Source organism: Thermobia domestica, chromosome 10 (genome assembly GCF_964235325.1).
Source record: "Thermobia domestica chromosome 10, izTheDome1.hap1.1, whole genome shotgun sequence".
Lineage (NCBI taxonomy): Eukaryota > Metazoa > Arthropoda > Insecta > Zygentoma > Lepismatidae > Thermobia > Thermobia domestica.
This window is the reverse complement of record NC_137463.1, coordinates 101,750,224-101,770,683: the sequence shown is the minus strand read 5'-3', so window position 1 is coordinate 101,770,683 and position 20,460 is coordinate 101,750,224. Positions and strand designations below refer to the sequence as shown.

The 20,460-nt window shown below is 39.6% G+C and overlaps 1 protein-coding gene across 2 annotated transcripts in view; it reads left to right on the top strand.

The window, feature by feature from the left end:
* Window positions 1-20,460, top strand: part of LOC145662607 (phospholipid-transporting ATPase ABCA1-like) — a 1,231,974-nt gene that overhangs the window by 930,651 nt on the left and 280,863 nt on the right. For both annotated transcript variants that reach the window (XM_081728328.1, XM_081728326.1), the window contains one exon: window positions 18,710-18,845. In XM_081728328.1, coding sequence (XP_081584454.1) covers window positions 18,710-18,845 — 136 coding nt within the window. The remainder of the gene's footprint in view (window positions 1-18,709; window positions 18,846-20,460) is intronic.

Here is a 20,460-nt window from a genome sequence, read left to right as displayed (position 1 = left end):
TTTTTCCCAAAAAAGCCGGCTTTTTATGTGAAAAAAACCATCGATTCAAAAAAGCCGGCTTTTTTGCATCTCTACCAAGGAGTATACCTCTTATGAGCTGTATATGCTAGAAACCCGAAGTATTTCACGACGTCCGTTGCTAAATTTATTGTGAAGACAATTATGCCATTCCGTAAATTAAATATATTCTAGATGAGGTTCTGCTTGGGACAGTTAGTACAAACCCTGGAGGAGTGGCCAAATAAATTTCAGCCTTTGGGAAAGTGTAGTTATTAACATATGAACTCGGGATTTTGAGATTAACTTTACATGAACCCTGCAATTATCAATTAGCTAACAGAAATTTTGCTAGAAGCAGGCATTTTTTTCTACTGGTTATCTCAAACAGCATCTTTCACCATTTGAGTTCTTCACTGTTCGTTGAACGATAAGGCTGGAAGCAAGTTTTTCCAATTTTATGAACTTGAAATATTTTTTCTTGGTCATCTATATTCACTTGCCTCTTTCTTAGTTGAAAAACATATTTGGTATCTTATCAAAACCGAGAAGTATGGCTGTGGGTACCGATGGATACATCCATCTGTCTAAAAAAGAAAACACAAAAATTGTATTTTTTCAATAAAAAAATATCAAAAAAGAAATTGAAATATTGAAAACGAATATTCGAATCACAGGAGAAAAATTAACTGAATATTGCTACAAATTTCTCAAGAAAGCGCATCATTTACGTCTATTGCCTAGTTTCGTTCACATTTTCTACTCATCCTTATCCTTAAACTTATCTATGGAGCCGCGGCAGTTCAGGGATAGAGGGCTTACTGACTCGCTGAATTAAAAATCCCGACGACCAAAACGTAATGGAGAAAGGCGTCATTGTTTACTATCTATGGATGCCTCCAATAAAATTTAGCCCTCCAATAAAAGCGTCGATGTTAACATATATAGTAGTTTATAATAGCTGTTACTTAATAATTACGTTTACACAGGTGTTTAAAAATGCTAGCTCAGAAAGCCCATAAGGTGTATCACCTGCTCTATCTGTTATCTTGCTAGCCCAGAATCTTGGGGGCTTAATTTCAAACTAACCTTGAAATTTTTGTTATCCACTTCTCCGTAACTAAACTAGCCAGGAAGTTTAAATTTGCTGATCCAGGCAGTCCATAAGAATAATACTTGTCCATGTAAAATCTCGGCTAGCCCAGGAATTTTCAGGCTTGTGGTAAGTGAGTTCCTAAATTTCGGTGCCCATATTTCAGTAGCTAAATTGACCAGAAACTGAAATTTGTTAGAACGTACAGCGCTAAGGTCTACTACCTGGGTCACCTAATACCTCGGCTAATCCAGACATTTAGGGATTTTTTAAATTAGTTTGCTGAAAGCTGAAATTTGATAGCCTACCCTGTCCATCGTGTGTACCACCTAACCAGGCACGTAGCCAAGGGGTGGGTCCGGGGAGTCCGGACACCCCCCTTCATGTCCAGAAATGAAAAATATTAAGAAAGGATGAAAGAAAAAGAAAGGAGAAGATGAATCAGCGTCAAAAATATAAAGCAGTAGCAAGCGTTTGGTTACTCTTTCTTATGAGGAGCTTTGTGTGGAGGAAATGGGGAGGGATTACGTTGAAAATGGATATTATTGTAACGAAGCATTTCGAATTCCATCTAGCTTCATACTAATCCTATGGACTATAAACGACGATCGATAAACTGGTTCGATCAGATAGACTCTCAGGCAGTGGCGGTTTCTCTTAATGTTTGCATGTTTGTACAAACCTCCTTCCAATATTTTCATTTTTTATTTGTGTAAAATCACTTTTCATTATATTGTCAACATCATCTTTTCTTAAACAAGTGCGTTTGAAACGGGGCTGGCTAGTTGCTTTCTGCTTAATAGTTTGCCAAACTCCCCAGCTTTAACAGCTTCTGGGTCATTGCGGGGGTTGCGCAGTAAGAGGGGGATTATCACGCCATGCACTGCTTCATAAGGATCCATATGCTTGCACATCTTTTGCAAACAAATCTGCCAAACAAAAACAGCCTTTCCAAAATATAACGCTTTGGAACTGGAATTTCACCACCGTCCCTCCCCCTGCAGTATCGGTTGACACGGTTCTCGCCTGAAGGGGAATAGTCTGTTCCTTTGTGACAATGTTGCGTACCATAACCAAGTCGCTACAGAGAGAGAGAGAGAGAGAGAGAGAGAGAGAGAACTTGCGCCTTGCCTAAAAGCGAGATTGTCAAGTGATCATAACTATTGGTTCTGTCAACCAAGTAACGTCAAAGCAGCTATGAAGACAGTAAAGGCGACCCCGTGAAGAGTGAAGACAAATTGAGGGTGTCGATATTTAATAGACTCGTATCTGAATAAGTAGAAATTTGGCAGCATAGATACAATGTTTTCCTTTTCATGTGTGCATGGGTGAATGAGAAAATTGGAGGGCTGTTTTTAGAAAAAGAGCGTTAATTGAGGAAGGCGTGAGATTTTAAAGCGGGTAGCGGACTTTGTTGTATGTTTGTGTGTGTGCCGGCCTTTGTTGTTCATTGGAATATTGTTGCTGTAATTGCATAATTACGTGTCTGTCCCTGATATACGTGAACTAGCAATGCAGTAGCAATGAATTCTGTAACGTCTGTTGAATTAGCCGTTTTCGAAAATAACTTCAGAAGTAAACCTACTTGTGAAAGACATCGGAAGACCGATTCTGACTCTCAATATAACGCAAGCAATTAGAAGTCAGAAATGAACATTTACAAGGAAGTTTAATCTCAACTTGTACGAACAGCATAAGTGGCTATGTGAATGTGAAATTAAAAATGCTTTGTTTTGTTTTCCCTGCTTGTTGTTCGGGGCAGAGGAAGATGCATGGAGTAAAAAAAAGGTGCGAATATCCAGCATCTGCACGACAAAAAAAATCGTCAGGTCATATGTTCTGATCTCACTGTGTTGGGAAACGTGAATATTGTTGCTCAACTAAATGCTGGTTATGGGCGGTCCATTAAGAATCACAATCAAAAAGTGACGCAAAACTGGTACGTGCTCAATATAATAATCAATTGCATTTGGTTTCGTGACACCTTTGAATTGGCTTTAAGAGGACATGATGAAAAATAGACTCGTCTTCAAATCGAGGCGTTTTTCGTAGATTAATTACATAGCACGTCCAGAAAGTAAGTTCCGTTTTAATTTATCTCCGCTGCAGCGCTGCGATCGCAGTTCCGCACATGCGCCGTAGACGCTCTGTATCAAGGAGAAGAAATGTGCGCCATTTGGAGATCGCTGTCAGTCACGTACGCTTTGTTGTGCTTGTTTACAATGTCGTTGTTGATTGAAAATCCCGCCGCTTGTGAAATCAGAGCGGTGATTCTGAATGCGAGGAAAGTGAAACCAAGTGAAATTTATCGGCAAATTTGCGATGTTTACTCGCTCTCGGTATGGAATATGGTATGCTTGGCGGGCAACACTTTAACAATGACGACGAGCTGAAAGAAACTGTTTCCAACTGGTTGAAGACACAGGCGGCAAACTTCTATGAAGAAGGTATACAAAACCTTGTGCCACGCTATGACAAACGCCTGCAAAATTTCGGCAGTTATGTGGAAAAGTAGTTTAAGAGTTGTAGAATTTTGTGCAATAAATATTTTTTCTGTATCTGTACACAATTTAATTTTATTACCAAACGGAACTTACTTTCTGGACGTGCCTCGTAATTTCAGTGCAGAACTTGACAGCGCTCTCAAGAGTCATTTAGAAAGCGCAATAATTTTCAAGAGTGTGTCAAAAATCATACAAAATGAGCTTCTCCATTGCATGCTTGAAGCATGACATGAAGAAATCGCTATTATTATTTATAATAACTATCAGTGGCATATTTAGGGGCTTCCGGGCTTAAGCCCCCCCGAAATCTTACTATAGTAAAATATATGAAATATCTTGCAGAATTTTCACATTTTCAGGCAAAGCCCCCCGAGAGTTAGCAAAGCTCCCCAAAACAAAATCGTGAATACGCCACTGCTATTATTGTTATTATTATTATTATTATTATTATTATTATTATTATTAAACTATTATTATTTATAATAATCATAATAATGAAAAAGGAGAGATCATCTATTGTGCACCACCTAAAATTCAAAGCACCAGCCGCCACTGCTCTCAGGTAGAACTTAAGAAATGCCCATAATCACCAATAATATGAGCCATTTTGAATTTCGTGGCAACACTAATACATTTTATAGGATGTCTTTGCTCGCGGGGTATGTCGCAAGTAAAATAGTTTAGATTGATCGATCAGTATTTAATGTTACCCCCCTCCCCCATTACGAAATACTGGCTAACCGCAGGAATATATGTTGCCAGTACAATAGTTTAAAATGATCGAGCCCCTGGTGTGATAACCAAAGTATTTCGTCACGGACCCTCCCTATTGCAAAATCCTGGCAACGTGCCTGACCTAACCATCCGTTATCTTCGCTGAGGCTGACCTCGACACATGGACAACCAACTTCACATAGGTCCAGACTTCTGCGAAATAAACAAGCAGTTTCTTTCTCGTACATTTTCCAATATTGTTAAGTGATCGAGATGAAAGAATAAGGAAATACTATCTGTTGACACCCTCCCTGAAACGTTTGGCTAGCATTGTATGAGATGGAAACTGAAATAAACGTTTCTCAAAGAGACTAAAATCACATACATGACATATTTTTCTGTAATTAGGAGTTCTATAAATATTCATTTCAAATATTTCAAATAAAGTGGAAGAAATACTCATTGTTCAGCATATACTCACATGCTTCTAAATTTAACATGAGTATACGCTAGACCAGTGATGGAAACTTTATAAGAGGGTGCGTACTAAGACAAAATAAGAACCACACATGGCTTCCAAATTATTTTTTCTTACCCCCTCCGCTCAGGTTACAGTTCAGTGAATGTATATAAATAATACAGTTTCTGAATCACTGTTCTATTCTTAATTAATTTCTGACTTCTATGTGTCCTGAGCTATGATGTACTCCTGAGCTATGAACGTTAGATTTTAACTCGATATAGTCTACATTTTAGTAAAATCTTTCCCGCTACAAGTGCCCTTTCCTTGTAGAATAGATTTGTAAATTATAAGTGAAGTTAAAATACCTTCACATCGAAAAATTGACCTTTTTCTTCAGGTTATATTATGATAGCGACCTATAGTCTTTCTTGGAGTTAAAGAAAGAACAAAATTTACACTTTCCGAGGTCAACATGAAACATACTCACGATAAAAATATGGCCAAAGGGAAGCTACTTGGACACTTCTAAGCTCTATAAAAATATTAGGTGGGTTTTCTACATACACTACCGTGTACCTACTGCAGTATTTCATCTCTTTATTATTTTAGTTATACAATATGAGAAAATTTAGTTATACATGTAGCGGACCTTCATCGTCAGGAGGGGGTGGAGCTGAGAGGGCGGCTTCATAACTCATTCATTTCTCACCCCTCATCTTCATATCATTGCATGCCCTCTCAGCCGCGAATACCGCTACCGGACTCGTGGGTGGTTGGTGGGAGTCGGGAAGAGGCAGGTCTAGTGGACGTCTTCCTCTACTTGGGGAGGACGTGCACCCACCCGGCCTAATGTTGTCTGCGCCCAGTGTTTGTGTTGTCCAGAGTGTTGAGTCTTTGAAAATATAGACAAAAAACAAAAAAAATGCAAAACTAAAAATACTATAAAAAACAAAACAAAAAAATTACAAAAAAATCCGCACCATTTGTTTTGTTCTTCCTGGGCTGATGGGGGTCTATCTTTTTGTTTGCCAGGTTTCTTTTGTTTTGTTTCACTTCTTCTTTTTCCGGGGCCACGCGTTTTTGTCGACGGGAATGGTTTTTGCACTTCCATTTCCCTTGACCGCGTCGACCCCACGCTGATCCTAAGGTGTTGGGCGTGCTGAAGGGATTGCCTGGGGGTAGCGTTAGTTCCCCTATTAACGCCCCGGTGTGACCTCACACCCTTTTTTCCTTTGTAAATGTTATTTCAAATTCACACTTTTATGGGTAATAAAACTTTAAAATCGGATCCGGCCTCTCCCTCACGGAAGGAGCCCAAACAATGTGAAACTGACGAAGTGGAAAAGACAAGTATCGTGACCCCTGTTGTCCGATATCTTGTAATTAAAGTTAAAGACGTTGATAGTGCCAATTCTAATGCAAACCATCCGAGTGCTATTAAGGGCTTGTCCCCTTTTCTAATTCATAAAGTTATCACCTACCATGCCGGACAGGTTAAAGATATGAAGAAGTTGCGTAATGGCACTTTATTGGTGGAAACGACCGACGACAGGCAAACGGCGAAGCTACTTAAGTTAACATCTATTGGACCGGTGAACGTGTCAGTCGAACCACATCGTATACTGAACGTTTCTAAAGGGGTAATATCGTGTTGAATCTCCTCAATGAAACCGAAGAGGAAATTAAGTCGGAGTTAGCGGACCAACACGCTATCGACGTAGCTCGAATCAAAAGTAAGAAGTCAGGTAAACTTGTCGCCACCCAGTCCCTGATTCTTACTTTCAGTTTGCCCACGCTTCCAGAGTACGTCAAGGCTGGATACTATCGTTTGAAAGTTCGTCCCTATATTCCTAGTCCCTTGCGCTGCTTTAAATGTCAACATTTTGGGCACACCAGTACCTCGTGTAATGCGAGTGCTGCTCTTTGTGCGATTTGTGGCCAGGGTAGTCATGGTGCGGAACCCTGCAAAGCGGCCAAGCCCTTCTGTGTCAACTGCAAGGGTGAGCATTCAGCTTGGTCTCGGGACTGTCCAGCCTTTCAGCGCGAGAAGCGTATTCGAGAACTCATGGTTGTTGAGAAGATTTCAGCTGCTGATGCTAAGCGTCGTCTGAAAGAAAGCGTCCCTTCTTCGCTTTCTGTTCCATTCGCTACTGTTGCAGCTAGTTCTCGAAAATCTGTAGCAACCCAGACATCCGACGTTTCCACCCAGACAGACTCGGTCCCAGAGAATAGTTGTGACACTTAGACCCCAGTTGCAACGACAATCGAACTTCCCAGAACCCCACGTGTTTCTGTTAGTGGTGCTCTTCGGCGTACTCCAGTCCAGCGCCGATCACCTTATATCGCCGGACTGAAACTTAGCCAACATATTCGCCGGCTGAACGAGACTGTTCTCCCTCCCAAGAGAACAAAATCTACGCCAGTTCGTAAGCCTCCTGCAGTTTCGCTCAAGTCTGACATGGTGGAGGACGAACTTATGGATTCCGAGTGGGCTGTTATTGGACCCCGTGGGAAAGTTCGCCTCAAACATTAATCCTTTCCAGTATGGCGCTTCTTCAGTGGAACCTCAATGGCTTCTGTGGTCACCGTGAGGAATTGACCCAACTCATCACTGACCACTCGCCTGTACTTCTCTGCTTGCAGGAAACCCATTTTAAGCCTAGCCAGGCCTTTCTTCTTTCTAGGTATACTATGTATCGATGTGATAAGCCAGACGCTGCCCACTCTGCTGGCGGCGTGGCAGTCTGTGTCTCCGATTCTGTTCATTCTCAGCAAATTCACATTGTATCCCGAGCTTCAGCTCTTCCATCAACTTGAGCCGCCAGTCTTGCTTGTAGGAGACCTTAATGCCTATCACCATCTGTGGGGTTCTGTCCGTACTGACGGTCGTGGCCGCGAGGTCACCGAATTTCTTGAGGAGAGTGGCTTGCTTATCCTTAATGATGGCAGTCCTACTCATTTCTCCACATATTCTTTTATCGACCTCTCCCTGTGCAGTGCTGGTCTCTTGACCTCATTAACATGGAGAGTGCATCCTGATCTTTGTGGCAGTGATCACTTCCCGTTGTTTGTTGAAGGTATCCCTGTTACTCCTCCTTTTCCTCTCCGCCGCTTCAATCTGAAGCGTGCTGACTGGCGTAAATTCCGTGAGCTGAGTGAGTTTCATTGTCGTGATGATCTCCCTGTAGCTGTTGTGGCTGAGGCTTTTGAGCAGACTGTTCTTGATGCTGCTCATGGTTCCATTCCAGAATGCGGTGGTGACGTTTCCCGCCGGCGTGTTCCATGGTGGTCCGGAACTCCGTGAGGCTATCCAGGCTCGTCGGCGCGCTCTTGCCACTTTTAATCGTCATCCAACAGAAGAAAATCTTCAGCAGTTCCGCATTCTACGTGCTCGTGCTCGACGTCTGGTCAAGCTCTCGAAGCGCCAAAGCTGGAAGAATTACGTTTCGTCCCTCAGTAGTCGCACGCCTATGTCAACTGTGTGGCGTCGGGTTCGCTCCCTAAACGGATCCGCTTCTTTACTTCTTGTCCCAGCCTTAACCGTGAATGGTGTTCTAGAGACCAATCCCTCAGAGATCGCCAATATATTGGGCCACCATTTTGCCACTATCTCTGAGTCAGATCACTACCCACTAGCGTTTGCTCGTTCCCGTCCTCATCTGGAGCGAAACACGTTAAATTTCCGTACCGCCAACAGTGAGGACTATAACACTCCTTTCACGCTCGTTGAGTTCGATTCTGCTCTCCGCGAATCGTCCAATACTGCTCCCGGGCTTGACCGTGTTTCCTATGATATGTTGCGCAACCTCTCCCGCGATTCTCAACTTGCATTATTGCAGCTGTATAATTGCCTCTGGGTTGAGGAGTTTTTTCCACCTGCTTAGTGTGAGGCCCTGGTTCTTCCCATCTTAAAGCCAGGGAAAGCCGCAACTAGCCCCACGAGCTACAGACCCATTGCTCTCACGAGCTGTGTCTGTAAGCTGCTAGAGCAAATGGTCAACAGGCGCCTGGTGTGGTATTTGGAATCGCATTTCCTTTTGAGCAAGTTTCAAAGTGGATTTCGTCGTTTCCGCTCCACTACAGAAAATCTCGCTTATCTTGAGGGTGAAATTCAAGACGCCTTTCTCCACGGCGAACATCTTGTAGCTGTATTTTTCGACTTAGAGAAGGCGTATGACACCACATGGCGTTACGGAATCCTAAAACAATTATATGACTGGGGTCTTCGTGGGCATATGGCCCACTTTATTTCGAATATTCTTCACGAGCGACACTTTAGAGTGTGTGTGGGCTCTAATCTCTCAGAGCGCTTTGTACAAGAAAATGGTGTTCCCACAAGGCAGTGTTCTTAGTGTCACGTTGTTTGCTGTCGCCGTCAACAGCGTTCTATCGCAGATCCAGGCTCCTGTATCTGGTTTGCTTTATGTTGACGACCTTGTAATTTTCTGTCGCTCCCGCCAGCTTCGCGGCGTTACTCGACAGCTTCAACTGACTCTCAATCGTTTTGTTCGCTGGTCAAATTAGACTGGATTTCGCTTTTCCACCGAGAAATCCCAATGTGTTCACTTCTGCCGGCAGCGTACCTGCATTGTTGATCCGGACTTGTACCTCGATGGCGTTTGTCATTCGTTGATACAGTCCGTTTCTTGGGTCTGATCTTTGACCGTCGCTTGTCGTGGGCACCACATATACGGAATCTTAAATACTCTTGTCTTCGAGCTCTGAATCTCCTTCGTGTCCTTTCCCACCGCACATGGGGTGCTGATCGTACTGTTCTGCTTCGTTTGTACCGTAGTCTAATTCGGTCCAAGTTAGACTATGGGTGCATTGTCTATGGTTCTGCTCGTGCTTCTCTGTTATAACAACTTGACACAGTGCATCACCTGGGTATTCGGATTGCTACTGGCGCCTACCGAACCAGTCCCGTCGCCAGCCTGTATACTGAAGCCAATGAACCTTCGTTAGCATATCGTCGCAGCAGACTGCTTCTTAATTATTCTGCGCATGTGCGTTGTATTCCAGACCACCCTTGTAGACCATGGTGGTAGGATGTACGAGCGCTATGCTGCACGTCCTCGCTCTACACGTCCATGGTACATCCGTCCGTGTGAGAGTTTACCTGCTGACGATTTCGTGTGGCCCCCTCTTTCATTGGTTCACTTTTGTGCTATTCCCCCATGGCTGCTTCGTCTCATTCGTCTTGACTTACGTTTGTCTATGCATTCAAAACAGCAGACTAGTTCCCAGGTGTACCAGCAGGAGTTTGCCGAATTGTTAGCTCAGTACCCCGATTTTAGTGTGTTCTTTACGGACGGTTCTAAGGATGAGGATTCTGTAGGCTGTGCCTTTGTCACCGACGAGGGCAGCTCAGAATTTCATTTGCATTGCCTGTGTTCCGTGTTCACTGCCGAATTGACTGCACTTAAGCTTGCCTTGGACCATGCTCTCACGCTTTCATTACGTCGTGTGCTTGTTTGCACCGATTCTCAGAGCGTGGTTCTGAGTATACAGAATGCCTTCAGTATGCACTCTCTCGTGCAGGACATTCATCTGAGATGCCATCAATTGCAGCAACAGGGTTGTGTTGTAGTTGTCTGCTGGGTGCCGGGTCATGTCGGCATCCGGGGAAACGAACTTGCTGACACAGCTGCCAAGAACGCCGCCTTGGCCGGGGTTGCGCTGGAGCATAGCCTTCCTTGCTCCGATCTTCGTTCCTATTTCCACATCGTGATGCGCTCTCACTGGCAAGCCGATTGGGACCAGGCCATTGAGAATAAATTGCATGCAGTCAAACCACTCCTAGGCGAGTGGCGTACGTCCTCGTCCGCTCGTCGTCGAGATGAAGGTCTCGTGGCGCGTTTGCGTATCGGACACTCTCATCTGACGCACAGTTACTTGCTGCGGAGGCTGAACCGTCCATATTGTGAAGAGTGTATAATCCCCCTGAGTATTCAGCACATTCTTGTGGAACGTCCTGAATACTCAGATCTCAGAGAACGTTTCGGATTGCCTTCTGTTCTTACCCGCGCTTTGGGGGATTCAAGTGATATAGTTCGCCGGGTACTTGACTTTGTTAAAGCTTGTGAGGTTGCTCACGTTCTCTGAGCTGTTTTAGTGTGTTGTCGCTTTTTATTGCTGCTAAATTTTTACTGTCTGTTATCTTTTATTGTTTTCTATATATTGTTATTGTTATCTCTTTAGATTATTTATTCTTTTATTTTCTCTTTTTCATTTTCTCCTTTTATTTAGCAGCACTTTTGTTTATTGCAGTCTAGTATTTTAACCTTTTTCTCATTTCTGCTTTTAGTCTAGAGCAAAAGTGTTAGACGTGACGGGGACATATAGCCTCGTTGCTGACGTCCCCATTAACCCCCATTCATTCATTCATTCAAAATTTTCCGTATTATTTAAGATTGCATACTGGAGATTCAAATACAACTGTTCGACTAAAATAAATAAATAAATAAATTAAACAACTTGGACCAGAATTCGAAGACAATATGTAAGAAGTCGAAATAAATCTGCTCTAAACTAAGATAGATGCAATATACAGAAATACATTATTCCAAACTTACTAAAATTTAATTATCAAATAAATCCCGTTTCTCATACTAAGTCAAAGTTCTTATAAAAATGTAAAGCCACTTATCAGGCACGTAGCCAGGATTTCGTAATAGGAGGGTGGGTCCGCGACGAAATACTGTGGTTATCACACCAGGGGCTCGATCATTCTAAACTATTTTAGTGGCAACACATATTGGTTCGTTTAACAAAGATTTCGTAATGGTGGGAGCGACATGAAATACTGTGGTTAGGACAATAAAATGAGGATATGTTAGTAAGTATTTTCATAAACTATGAAGACAGTAAAATAATTTTGAAAAAAGCATCGAAAAAGATGTAAAGATATGGTCTTCCGAGGTCATTCGGACACAGAACTCAATTCTTCTTTTCTTTTTCTTCTTCCTTCTCTTATGTTCGTTTAATGCCGTCAAGGATAGCAACGTGATCTCTTTTCGCAGTCAAGATACCCTTTAAACTGGATTAGTGTTGCCGCGAATTGAAAATTTATTTAACAAGTGTAACTGGAATCTATGTTTATTAATGAATGGCGGCATTTCTTAAGTTCTACCTGAGAGTCTACCTGATCGAACCGGTTTATTAATCGTCATTTGTAGTCCATAGGATTAGCATGGAGCTAGATGACCTTGGGAATGCTCCGTTACAATAATATCCATTTTCAAGTTCCCCCCGTTTCCTCCATAAAATTCTTCTCACAAGGAAAAGTAACTAAACGCTTGTTGTAGCTTTATATTTTTAACTCTGATTCTTCTTTTTCTCCTTATTTCTGTTTTATCCTTCCTTATTTTTTTCATTTCTGTTTCCAAAGGGAGGTCCAGATCCCCCGGACCCACCCCTTGGCTACGTGCCTGCACATGTATTTATTTACATATATATAAAGCAGTATATACATATACCTTCATGACTTTTTTCCAATCGGGGGCAAGTGACCGACATAAAGTGCAGTCATAAATAAAGAAGATTGCTTGATGCATACCCGACCATTTTCAATTTGGTGTTGCCACCTGGGATATAATACTGGAACTATGGATTTAATGGCGGGAGCAGTGTTGTGTATGACCCTGTAGGTGCATGCGTATTATCAAATAGCGCCGAAAATTAACTAATATTGGAAGGGTTACATAATGGTCGTTTCCCATGTTATGTTTTCGTACGTACGTAAAGTGAAATAGTGTCGGGAGAATCGGTACTCGGGATAAATACCGCGAAGGCTATTGTGGCCCATTACATACAACAGACTCTCATTGCGAACCTTTTACCCATATAAACACCAGGAGAAGAGTTGCAAGTTAAGTAACAAACATGCTAATGAGATGCTTCAGTTGGAATACCAAGAAAATTCCCGACTCAACGTGATATGGACCACAGATTCCACCTCGCACCGTCAGTAGCGAAGAAAATAATTTCAATTTCCTCTGATTGAAGTATATGCGGAAAGCCCGTGTACATGACCTGTTACCGCAGCACATTGCCGAACGTAAGACGAAGTGCAGGGTACTGTATGAAGAGTACCTGGCGGGTTCCAAACTAAGAAAATTGTCACAGTGGCTGAATCATATGTCGATGTCACTGCTGGTGGTCATATTCTGTCGATCACATATCGTGACATTGACGGCTAAGGGCCAGCAACTTTGTTCGTCAGTGCAGAGAAAGTTTCCTTCGTGGCTACATGGTTGTTACGAGATTCGAATATGAGGGTAAGTTAATGATATCCAGAATGGACAAAAACGTGAAGGTGAATGCAAAATGCATTCAAGAATCCTTTCTGACACCTATCTGTCGGAGAGACATCTCACAATTCTATGGAACGGACGCGAACTGGGTGATGATCCATATGAACAAGTCATCGACTCGTACCTTCAGAACATCACTATGTTTTTATCAGGATCAGATAAATTACGAATTGTGTTATTGTGAAAAGCCCGGATAGCAGTCCAATGGACTTTTAGCATTTGAACTGTTGAAACGATGGCGTCACCATCGCCACCCGCGAACCCTGGATGGTCTACGGAAAGCTTGCAGAGAGGAAGGGGCAGATTTATTCACACTGTACAATTTAATTAACTACAGTTAGTATGGAATAGTATTTAATACCTAGGTACTATAGTGTGTAAATAAAGAAATTTAATATATTGTGATATGTATTTTCAAGAAAGTAGTCTCTCAAAAATCCAGGGGTGGGTAATTGCCTTCTCATTCATGCCTCACCTTCCGGGTAGTTAGTTATCCTCGTATTGATATGAATAATTTCAAATTGTTGGTGAATGTAGTGTTTGCAGTTGAACAAAATGAAAGTCCTAATTTTAGATGGTGCACAAGGTTCTAGGTTTGTTTCCCGGTGGGATGCCCTTGAATTTTCAATGATTTTATAGTTCATATTCCACTTTGAATTGTAGATCAACGTCTCATGCACCCTTAGCTTTTAAAGATAGGCTATACTCCAATCCAAGAAATTAAATTCTAAGTTTAGATTTGATTATGCATAAAATACAGACTAGATGAAAAAGAACAAGAATTTGATTCGATTTTGACTTTAGAGTTCCCTCGAGGCTAAGTGGTTAGCGTATGTGCTTTTGATGTGGGAGACCCGGTTTGTCTTTCCGACAGGAGCTCATGTGGTTCGGATCCTTTTACGTTAAGTTGTATTCGTCTCGCATATCAGGGGCGCTGCTGAAAGCGGCGTTAAACTGAAGAACAAATCAAATCAAATTTTGTGTTTAGCGTCACTTTCAACAACGAGGTTATAGGAGATGGGGCCACTTAACAGCTTAATGTGGAATCTGAACGACATGAGCTCCCGCCGAAAATTGATCCCGGGTCTCCCACGCTAAAGGCGAATCTGCTTAGCTACGAGGGATCTCAGGATAAACAATTGAAGTTCAAGCTTCATTGTCTAGCATAGTTTACTTATTTATTTTATTTCTGTTCGATATTAATTCGTCTTGCATCTACTAAAATCAGCTGTTCCTGGTTTTGTCTTCACATCCCCGACTTCGGAGAAAATCTCCTGCGTCTCAGCGTAGTTTTGTCGGAAACTTAAAATGTTACGATTTTCGTGTTGATTGATAAAGTTTGTGATTATTTATTATTGTTGCTGGAATTTAGTTTCTACGTTATTATACAGAGCCTTCAAATTAAGAGAAAATCTCACAATAGCTGCAATCTGTCATGCATTTTCCTAAGATATGGACCTATACATAGGGTGCATACTATTTGGATATGTACTATTTTTTTAAATAATATATTATATGATTAGGGCTATAAATTGTCTTACTTTCGTTTTTTATGAATAAGACAAATATGATTTCCTCTTCACTAGAAACTCTTAATATTACATTATTGCTAAAAAAGAACATGTGGCACATTTCTTCTTCTTCCCCTCTCATTAGCTGTATTAAATGTCCCTACATTTTGCTTTGGAAAGCAAAATTGCACTTTATCTATGCAAAGTAAAAGCTCATTTTTCTCACAAACCTTATGTAAAATCACTGAGTAAACACAAAGGACCTTATACAGAGTCGTTTTGATGTGTGATTAGTGCCATACTAAAGAGTATGGATAACGTATGTTTCCTACAGTAGTCAGACATTTAGTATGACGGTAATCATACGTCAAAACGATTCTGCATAAGGCCAAAGAGTCTTGCTGTACTTCACTACATTGTAAAATGTGTTGGAAAAAGGGTTGTCTTATAATTCAAAGTTAGCGGGACGGATAGCACAGGTGGTTTGAGAGACTCCTTGAATTGACGAACCGTATGCGCCTACTGTCATAGCAAGTGAAAGGAATACCAGAATAGAGAACATACCCTAGCGTTTAGGTCGTAAGTAGTGTTTAGTACAACGTTGAAGCTACCATCACAATATGCGTATGACAAACTAAGAGAAAGTATTATTCAAGCAGTGTTTGAATATTGCTGAAATATATTTTCCTAATTTATTAACTATAAGAATACTTTAGACGAATAGTATTTTCTACTATTGAAATTTGTAGATTATACAATTGTAATAGTTCATTTTATTTCAAAATACATTTTTGGACACTTTTCAATGCAACTCATGATGTCCAATATATATATACGTATGTTTCACTGTATGAAGATCCAAAATTAAGTTTCGAAAGAATATTTTGAAGATAAACAAGGTGAATAATTCTGATATTACGCCCAAACAACCTCACGATCCATCATTTTGACATCACAGTCATTCGACCTCACGATCACAACATCCTTTCGACATCACGCTCGCTCGTTGTCACACTCACATGATTTCGACATCACGCACATTCGACCTAAGGACTATAGTATCCTTCCAACATCACACGCACTTGATCTTACATTCACAATGTCTTTTCAACATTACGTTCACTCACAATCACATCTTTTTGACATCATCCTTACTGGACCTCATACTCACACCATCATTCCGACATTATGTTCATTCGACATCAGGCTTGCATCTTGATTTGGAACTCGAGATCACTCAACCTCATGCTCACATCATCATTCCAATATCCAGAAACACAAACTGCCAAAATTTGAACAGAACAAATTTGCAATTAAAATAGATTATAAGAAAATTCTGGTTATCTCTCTTTCGAAAATAATGATGCATTCGTTGAAAACGACGTTGACGTAGGAGAATTTCCTGGAGCATATGTGCCGTTGCCACCATTACGATCGACACCCCAATATCAAATTTTGCAATATGTGGTGCAATATATGACAAATGTGGAGTGTCATATGACATTCTGCGTCCTTGTCTCAGCAGTATTTCATGATATAGGCAGTGAAAGAAAGACTGTAGATGAAACATCACGTATTATTGTACATCAAAATAAAGTTCGAAGACAATGATGAGAATTGCATCGGAATCTTGAAAAAGATATGCTCAAGGAAGACATTACAATTGAAGGTCTTTACTTTATTGTCCAAACAGATAAAAGTTTTGGCCATGGAGAAGACGAGAAATTGCCATTTTTCTTTGAAGCAAAAGAATACATATAATTGATTCAAAAACCTGGAGGCATGTCTAGTGGGTGTCTTTATAGCTATAGCACAGAATATTAAGGAAGCTATCTGGAAGTCCCTAACTGCATACATACATACATGCATCAAAATAAACACACACGCATCAAAATTTATAGCATTTAGGTGTGACGATACTAGAGAGTTCTGGAAATAATGGGTGTATGATTTGTTTACTAGAGAATGAACTTGCAAGATCCCTGCTATGGGTGATACGTCAACTAAGGTATATGTTTGAATTAGGCAACAACAAGTCTTCAAAGATTTTAGGGAACTGGAGAAATGTTTTACCAATCGCTGATTTTCAATCGATTAAAGGAAATGTTCCAGCCATGGAAAATTGTAGATCAAATAAAAAGGGACCAAAAATACGTATGTAATATGTGCAAATCTGAGAATGCAGGTAAATGGTCTTTGAATGTGACTACAAGAAGTCCTGTAAAATTATCACATGCAAAATGACTCACAAATACCACAAAACGCTTCGAGGTTATATATGTATTAGCGACTCATCTGCAAACATGAGTAACATAACTAATTTCATTAGGAAAGTGTATGCTCCGTTGTGGGTTTGTATTAAATGTAATCCAACCATCAACGATGCTGGATTTACAAAGATATTGAACGGAAAGTTCACCTGTCCTTCCAATATGTTACCTATTCCATGTTATAAAAAGAAGTTGAAAGGTGTGTTAAGTTAGCCACAGAACTTCTTCAGATGGATTAATCAGAGGAAGAATTTTGGATAAGTCAATTATGCCAAATTTGGAAGCAAAATCTGAATACAAACACACAACTTATGGAAATAGTAAGATAGGGTGGGTTGGATGGCCACGAGCGGAACTCGATATAGAGTTACCTTGTCGTAGTGAGTTCTGGGTGGTTCTGAAAACTAAAGAAAAGCTGCAATCCTTAATTTCATAAATACACAGAATTTGTAAATATAAAATGCAATTCTTGCAATTAATTAGTTTAGAAATTCTTATAAAACTCTAGTTTTTCACATTTCACAATTTTAAGAATTGCTATTCCAGGGAATAAACTAAATTTTATTTTATATATTACTTATATATAAAATAAATTACTTATTATACTATGGCATTTCTTTATAATGCAATCTCAATGTTTCCAGCTAATTTCAAACTTAACGAACATTTGCAAATTTTGAGGCTTTTACGGAGAATGAAGATGAAGTACGTAAATTATGAAAACATTACGGATATCCTACTGGTCAATATACAACTCCCGACTGGTCAATATACAACTGGTGCGACTTTATTAAGAAAACAGCCTACCTCAGGAAATAGTCCATATTTTGAAAAGTATGATACATTTTACTAATTTTAAGACCCTTGCTGGAAATGAAAATAAATCCTGAACCTTATTGAGTGAAACAGAACTCCTACACTAGTCAATACACAACTTTCCATACCTAGTATGATTTCATGCAACATTTTTTCAAAAATATGAACTACTTCGCTTGAACCTAATGCGCATACGAGGCGATCAAATTTCGTGGGGTCTTGAAATTCAGTTGCATTCTATATGAGAGGTGCAATTGGATGCAAAATGCTATCTGCATTGGGTATTTTCTAGTTTAATAAATATTGAGACTTGACTCTTTATTATGATATGATTCGTGGTTAAATTTATGAAGTGGGAGCAAGGAAATTTAGTGCCGTTACCTATTGCTTTTATCTATGTAGATACAAGATATACATTTCAGTCTCCTATTTCAAATATAAATCGATCATCAAAACTAGCAGTGGAAACCAAGATATTAGTCTTCTCTATGTATGAACTAAGAACATAATAAATTATGACACAGATACATACGCACATAAAAAAAGAAAGATTTATAGATATGCAGATATAAACAAAATAGCTTACATAGCTATAACTTCTTTTATGTATTAAGTTCCAAGCAGGTGGATCCATATTCAGTGTTGAAATTAAACGACTACATCCAATTTTTTTATAATTTAAGAGTGGGCATAATATGGTGCATAATACGATATATGATCTATTTCATTTGTAGATTTTCCCGTGGTTTACTTATGTAAGATTCGCTTCTTTTGTACTTGTAAACAAATGATTTTTACTTGTATGTATTAGAACTCTTTTCAGACTTTTGTTTTCAGTATACAACTACTTTCAATACGAATTAGATTGATGTGTGTTGTCAATATAAGTAGATTGAGAATTAATCATAAGCTCTGTCACTAATTGTCCTAGCTTAAATTCTAATGTTACAACCTGTTTACTAATATTGCACCAACTACTACTACTATTCATACTTTTGATATTATTAATAGTTCACTATTTTGCAGGTTTGGAGGTTATATGCTCCCTGTACGAAACGAATTGAAAATTTTGAATAATCTTTTATTGAGTGATTATGCTACTGATGCTGATCTTAAAAAATTGGATGAGTACATAGAACTTCAAAAGAATAATTACCTAAAGGTTAGGAAATTTAATAATGATGTTATTTTAAATATATTCCAGTTATGTGTTTGTTGATTGGAGCTTAAATCTTTGGGGTACAGAAGCTGTATGAGGTGTGGACCTACAGTTTATACTAATGAATTATGTTTCAAATGTCTGAATAAATTCTTGTAATTAGAGATTGTGATGAGGTCTGCGCATTGACATTTGGGAAAGGGATTCTACTTATAAAGGGCATATGACTACCATCATGACACCCATCTTAAATCCAATCGAACTTCTCGATTGAGAAGGAGGGCATGTAATATATAGATCCTGTTTTGTCTTTAACATGACTTTATTCCATTAAGAGCATCAAATACAAAAATTGCAAAATATTATCATATATAATACGTGCTTGATATGGTGACCAGCTTGCTCAATGATTACTTCAAGTCGCTTCGTTCCCGTCTTTCTAAGCAGATCAGTATCCATGTTGGTATAAGCATGTGTTAGGCACTTCTGCAGCAGTTCGCGGATACTGTAGATTTTAGCCTGGTATACAACGATATTTACAGGTATCCATGAATATAAATGGAAGAGCGTAAAGTCAAGGGATCGTGTTTGCTACTCCACTCCTTCCACATCTGTCGATGCAGTAGTGAAAGAGTTGTTAATCCAATCATCGTTGAACCTACTCTGTGTAACGCGCGTTTAGCATCCGAAAATGAGTACCGCAACGTCACTAGTCGAGGACAAATAATCGCTCCCAATAAATAATTTTTTTCTCTTCCAAATTTTAATTATTTAATTTATTTATTAATAGCGAACAGGTAATAACCGTGAATGTTACTTCCAAATGTTTCATAACTACACCTATATTAAAAATATAAATAATATTTAGGTGAAATTAGAAAGTTAAGTAAATGCAAAAACTATTTATATACACAACGGTCTCCAAAAAACATCTAAGATAGGAATAATGTCCAAAAATAGAATTATATGAATTAAATTCAATATTGAATATGCAACTTAAAACAAACATAGTGTTACTAGGCATTTCAGCCACCAAAAAGACCATATGGTCAACCCGTTAACTGAACATAGTGGCTTTGTCACTATTTGACATGTGCTTATCTTTTGCACAATTTATTGAACAACAAATGTATTCTTAAGTTACAATAACTAACATATAAAAATATTAACTCACACAATATATTTTGTTCTGGTATCCACAATCAATACCATTAATAATTCAACACACACGCCCGTTTAAGAAATCTAGTCGTAATTATTTTTAGTTGTTTCACACCTCAAAATTATTAGAGCTTTTGACCAGTAAAAAAGTCTGCCTCTGCCCAATAATTGAGACATGAAACTAGAGCCGAAAGTAATCGAATAATTTAGTTCCAAAAACAGGTGCTACAGGGTTCCATCGGACTAATTTCACTGACCTCTATAAACTTTTACTTTTTTGATAGTTACATTTTTAAAATTATTTTATTAGTAATACCTGGGAACGTCCAGAAGCTTAGTTTATGCTGAAAGTACGTGAAAGACGTGACTTCTGGATTCGGTGTCAAGTGAGAAAAATTAATCCTCGTGTAACATTTACGGTTACCGTTCAATGTGCCTTTAATAAAATCGTAATCTA